Source organism: Rosa rugosa, chromosome 5 (genome assembly GCF_958449725.1).
Source record: "Rosa rugosa chromosome 5, drRosRugo1.1, whole genome shotgun sequence".
NCBI lineage: Eukaryota > Viridiplantae > Streptophyta > Magnoliopsida > Rosales > Rosaceae > Rosa > Rosa rugosa.
The window spans coordinates 51,279,788-51,286,161 of record NC_084824.1 but is presented as its reverse complement, the minus strand read 5'-3'; the positions used below and the strand labels follow the sequence as shown (position 1 = coordinate 51,286,161).

The following is a 6,374-nucleotide window of genomic DNA, read 5'->3' as shown; positions in this document are numbered from 1 at the left end:
GGGAGGAGGCCGGTGGTAGTGTTGCTGTTACAAACGCTTGTAATGGTGGTTTTAGGTTTTAGGTCTTCGGGCTTTTCACCATTTGACTCCAAGTGCTCTAGTTTCTCCTTCTTTTTTTTTTTTTTCCCTTAAAATTCCTGAATCTTCATCTAACAGAAATTGCATGATCAATATATGTTCACACGCTGTGCAATTTGTTACGTAGAAGAAATGTAAAAGTTGTATGACTAGACAATAATTAAATTGTGGGAGATTGAGACGCACCAAATCTTAGATCTAATCTAGTGTTTTATTCTTTTGGTTTGAGATCTCATATAGTCCTGTTACACAGTATTAACAACTCAATAGTTGTAATTACATATTGAGATATTAGAGTAAACTGAAAAGATTTGTTTGTCAGTTTATCGATTTTCATTGCACATATCAGCTTTTAGTTGTAACTAGAATTGAATCATTGAATGCAAAATACAGCATTAAATTATGTTAGAAATAAAAGTTTATCTCAAGTAGAGGTTTTTATCCACTATGCGAGCTCAACTAGGGGTTCAGATTTTTAGCACCAACCACTAACCAAAAACGAAGACACAAGTTTAATTTTTATTTTACAAAATCGAAACCTAATTGAGAAACCAATTCATGTGAGATGAGGTTTTCGTGTATCTCATCTTTGATGACTATAAAGAATTAAATTTTTGTAATAAAATTTTTTAATTAAGTTGTTTTACAATTTGGCAACTCTTGAAAATCTTGGCTATTCTCCAAATCAAGCCAATATCCACAAATTAACTGAAGCAAACAAGCAAAATGGAAGCAATGTGGACTTCATATGAGTTGCTTTTAACTAAACTATTTCAACATTTTAACTATTCTGGCCACATGGGCTTCTAGCTAAAACCCCACAAATTAAAGCCATCAACTGATGATTCATGAATACAGCAGTCTCTCACGCACCCAATTAAATCTGAAGCTCTACCAGACTTTTCCTCGAAAATGCAGAGTTCTTCAGCATCCCCTACAGCATACAACTAAATCACTTTACTTCAGTGCAGTACTTAAATTGAAACCAAAGGGATTAGTGTAGACAATATTCCAGGAAGCAAGAACAATGCTCTGACATACATTAATAAAATCTACAGAACCAGCTGGTAGATAAGACTTAGTAATGTAGGCATTTTAAATAATTTTCTTCAAGTGAATGTCATTAAGATCGATCGAGACAGATGACAAGTTTCATAGCTGCTACGAACACTATAGCTCATACCAAGTCACAGTTGTGCTGATGACATATTATAATTGATATGGTTTTTATGAATATCAAATTAATTGAAAAACAACATTAACTCTCAATTAATTGACTCATAAATTATTAATTATTTTGAGTAATATACTTTGTAATGCTTCCACTTCTGCAAATCCAAAATTGCAATAATGATTCAAGACCTTATAATTCATTTTCCTTTGGTTGCTATCACTGAAGCCAAAATACTTGAATCGTACTCATCCCATATATGACTCTTCCACTCACACAAAGCGCATGATCAGTGCCACAGACTCACAAAGCATTGAAAAGATCTGTGTAGATGTGATGTACATATATAGAATGTATGAAAAAATTTGTATGACTAGACAATATATAGAGGTTGCACCTTCTTCATGATCTCATCTAATATTGAGACACGGTTTCAACAACTCATTTGTTGAGTGGTAGCTGCATGTATTATTCCTTTTATGTAATTATGTATGTATTAAGATACTGGAGTAAATTCAAAACTGCGCAAAAAAAAAGTTTTTTTTATATTCTGAGTTTCTTAATCATTAGTACAAATAGGTTTATCGTTGGTTCCCATGTATTAGTTTGAGTATTTGGTTCACACTTTATTAAGACTGAAATTTTCATTTATTAATATGATGTGTATGGTTGAGGACATGGTTCACTTCCATACTGAGATAGTACCTTAATATACACCCTAAAATGAATATTAGGCATTGTTTTTACTCGTAAATTATTATTGTCTTACATCATTTGTACAACCCCAAACGGTTATAGTGTTGTAGTAATGTATACCCTTCTATAGGGATACCTTGGGGTGACAAATTAAGTAGTGTTGTCTTGGAAAATTGAAGTTGTACTGTTTACAATTAAACATGCATACAAATTTGTGTAACAAAAATTGGGGTTACTTTCCAAGTGTTGAAAAGCTCTAGCTTTTGGATTTTGATTCAAAAGTTATTTTTTAAGGGGATGGATGTCGAAGTTGTGTCATTACCCTTTTTCTTATTTCTTTTCAAACCCAATCTTTATTTCATAGGATCTTATAAGTTAATCATGCTTACTTTTGGTCGACCTTCCACTCTCTTAAAGGCTAATCCCTTGCTAAAGGAAAATCTCTTGATGGACATCACTGAATAGCACATCCTTGGTTTGTTGTGCAGTAATTGCACTATTGGTTTGTGAGTTCTGTAATCTTCAAATTTCATAATCCAATGTCCCTTGATAGCTAGCATCACTTTGGCAACATTTTAGTTAAACGTACATTTTGTGATTGCCATAAAAGCTCACATAGCATTGAAAGAGATTCAGTGCAATTTTGATGTGTCAATGTGAGATGAAATTTGTATGAATCCACAATATTTAAACTATATATAGGATGTCGCTAATTCTTCATCCTCTCGGCTGGTATTGATACCCACTTTCAACAACTCATCTTGTTGAGTGCTAGCCAAATATATCTCTTCTTCTTCTTTTTTCTTTTTTCCTTTTTTCCTTTTTTTATAATTATAAACTGTGATATTGGAGTAAATTGAAAAGCATACAAAATAAATGAAGATAGAATTTAATTAGGCGATTAAGTAGTTACGTACCCGGCAACCCAAGGAGGAGGAAAGCAAGAGATATTCCATGGCTCAACTTAGTCTGAAAGTTGGTGATTATCTTAGGGATTTCTGCAACTCCCCAACATACTAAGCTGACAAGCCCGAAACTGAAGGAGAAGTTGAAGAAGAAGTCGTCGCGGAGGTTGCAGAGGCAGTCCTTGAAGTACTTCTCAACCCAACGCACGCAGGGCTTTCCCTCTGCTATACAATAAGACAGTGGCATCTCTCTCTCTATCTTTAAGGGCTGGGCTAAGCTGTACACCTCAAAAGTGTCAACTGGCCGATGAGCCTGAGTGGTGTTTTTGTGAGGTGGTGAAGGTGGTTTTAATGTTGAGCTTCTATGTCCCACAACAAAGTGCTAAATAAATAGTTTTATTTTATTTAGATCACAATTTAAATTTATTTACGTGATGGTACTACTTTGTAGGATCTCCTTTTTATATTGCATTTTCTTTATAGGTAATGATGAAACACAAAAATTACTCATGTGTTATGTGATTGTAATGGTACGAAATATGTAATTTTCATGTTTCGTGAGCCATAATTTTCATTTACAAAAGAACTCACTGAACTAACTATGAGACAGAAGCTACAAAAGCTACACTTTATTTTTTTTTATTTGAAAGAAGGACGACAAGCTATATTAAGTGAAACTGAAGAGTATATAAAGTAATGCATAAAACATCGAAAGAAAGCAATAAAATATAACGAGATGCACAAATGCATCTATAATAAAGGAAAAACAATAACACATAACTAGATGCACAATCGCATCGAGAATGAAAGGTAACCATGTGACTTGATGCCATAAGGCATCGCTATATTGCATATGTCAGTGAAGCAGTGTAAGTAAAAGAGTAACCGTAACTGTAACTGGTGATATAATCGCCTAGGAGAGGTGATTCGCTCACGGGAGATCGAATGCAACTAAGGGTGTTAGAAACTCGGACATTAGCAGACGAACTCCCAAGAACCAAAACCAATGCCAAAATATAATGAGTAGCTGTCTCGGATCCAAGATCAGGAATTGGGTGCGACCCGTGTCCTAAATTCGGATCCAAATCCGACCCGAATCAGAAATTAAAACTAATGTAGCAGAGTCAATATCGGCCCAAGCCCAACCAGACCTACTTGAGATACTTGATTATATTTTAAAAGGATAAAAACTTATAACAACTTGTCTTGCTTTAATAGCAATTAGGTTCTTCCTTTTGGTATGTGTCACTTATAATTGGTTTTGTTGTGCTCCTTTACTGGAATTGCTTCTAGTTCTCGTTGAATTGCAGTATTAGAATTTCCGGATAACAACTCGTTGCTTCCAGTAGTTGGTTATGTGAGTTGTAATCTTCACAATTCACCATCACAATGTCCTTGTTAAAGTTGTCCCAAATTGCAAGCATTTCTTGAAAAAGAGCGTTGCGACTTTTGACCCTACGAAAGCTCCAAGACAACATATTCATCTCCGGATTTGTTTATGTTATTTTCTTTTTCCTTCTCTCAATTATTTTTCGAATGGTGACGCTAGTTTGAAGTCTCTAATATTTTTTAAGATTCCATTAATCAACCTTAATCAAATCTTATGAATAAAAAAAAAAAAAAACTCTGATTTGCTGAGCTTCCCAGATTAGATGCTTAAGAATATTGTGTAACGCATTTCTATCAAATTAGTGTTATATTTTTCTTATATCAAAATAATATTATATAATTGTATGGAAGTATTTTGAGATAAAACCATAAACAAGCATATATATTTAATATGATTGAGCCTAGGACACATGTCACTACCCTTCTCTTATGTGGATTCAGCTGGCCATCTCTGATTTGACCTGAGAATATTACAAGATAAAGGCAAAGCCACAATAACTCACCGTCACACACCCACTGCAATGCTCCACTCATTCAATTATTTATGGATCCGAACAAAATCTGCCAACAAAGAAAGGCATGGAATATTTGACTACCTATTTATCGCTACCTTATTATTTGGTCCATAATCGAATCCCTTCTTCGTTGAATATGTATTGTTCCTTTTTTGAGCTTTGACCAAATTATCTCTTCAAATTATGCTTCTAATCCCCTTTTGTTATTGATTATTGCAATTAATGTTTTTCATGCATGGAAGCCAGATTGGCTCTAAAATAAAAAAAGAAATAGAAGATGAAAGTTACACTAGATTAACTTTGCTAGTACAGGGATTTTATGGAGCAATGAAAGATGGTCGAAATGGCTTATAGAATCTATTTCTCTCGACTGCATCTACATACTTATTCTCAAATTTTATGAATTAATTATTTAAGTAAGGGTGTTTCTATTCAAACCTCTAAATTTAGCATTTTGACCTCTCGACTTATTAAACCTCTAACTTGCTTTTTCAAAAACATAATATACTAACTACACCTCTCTAATCTCTCTAAAATGCCCTTAACTTGAATAAAAACTAAAATTCTCCCACAAGCAAGTTTTCCTTCCACTCATCCTTTACCCAAGGAATATCGATCCAAAGGGCAAGGGAAGCAAGGGAGTCAAAAGGAGCTAAAGCAAAGATATTGAAATATAATTGAAACATGGAGTATAGTGATCAAGAGGATTAATCAGGATACTTATAGCCAAGAATTTTAGAATTGCCTTGTAGCAGCTTGTTTTCTTCCTTCATGTTTAAATGGCCTAGTACATAAACATCTAGAGCTTCAAAGTTATTGAAAATGCCAGTCTTGCTTATTGATAAGCCATTAACATATTGATATCAAAACAAAAAGGGGGTTGAAGAAAAACCTCTGACGCTGGAGAATATTTTTTATGAAACAGAAATTCTTTGAGCCCAGATTGAAAAACAATAGAAAAAGGAAAAATGGAAATATGCAAAACCATACATATATGAAGGCTTCGAAAGAAGATTTAATTCTCAATTACTAAACCATCACTTGATTTCATTGATTTTGATGCACAAATTGGAGTTAAAGGTTACAAGAGATTGATGGAGAAAGAATTCATGAGTTGTTATACTTCGAAAATTAGAAAAGAAACTCGATTCAAATCAATTGTTTAACATGATGGATGTATCATCTACCATGACAAATTGATTTGAAGGGAAACTATGTTGAAGAGAAAAATGATAAAGATTAATTGAATGGGTTTGACGATCAGGAAGATGATAATTTTTTTTTTTTTTTTACGGTTTGTGTCTTTATTGGTCATTTCAATAGAGTTGATAAAATCAATTATCACTTTAAAAAACTTAGAGCTTCAAATAGAAGCTCTCTTTAAGTAATTAAAGAAAAAAGAGTGGAGTTCTTGTAAGAACCTTTGAAATAGAGACTTTATGAAGAGAATCTTTCTCTGTTGACTGCATCTACATATATACTCGTTCTCAAGTTTTATGAATGAATAATTTAAGTAATTAAAGAAAAACGAGTCGAGTTCAATTGTAAGAACCTTTGAAATAAAGACTTTATGAGAACTTCATAAAATCTTCATTTATGAGAACTACCGGCTTTTCCTTT

At 33.3% G+C, this 6,374-nt stretch overlaps 1 protein-coding gene across 1 annotated transcript; it reads right to left on the bottom strand.

Moving 5' to 3' along the window:
• Nucleotides 1-736: 736 nt before the first annotated feature.
• On the bottom strand, nucleotides 737-3,223 carry LOC133712028 (uncharacterized). The gene is made up of 2 exons (XM_062138108.1): nucleotides 2,863-3,223; nucleotides 737-1,012 (listed from the first exon to the last, which is right to left on the bottom strand). Exons 1-2 carry the CDS (start codon nucleotides 3,095-3,097, stop codon nucleotides 885-887), a joined length of 363 nt encoding a protein of 120 aa, XP_061994092.1. The 5' UTR covers nucleotides 3,098-3,223; the 3' UTR covers nucleotides 737-884.
• Nucleotides 3,224-6,374: the final 3,151 nt, after the last annotated feature.

Coding starts and splice junctions, on each gene's coding strand:
- LOC133712028 (XM_062138108.1), bottom strand. CDS start 3,097: ATGCCACTGTCTTATTGTATAGCAGAGGGAAAGCCCTGCGTGCGTTGG. Junction 1,013..2,862: donor CCTCCTCCTTGGGTTGCCGG/GTACGTAACTAC, acceptor TGTATGCTGTAG/GGGATGCTGAAGAACTCTGC.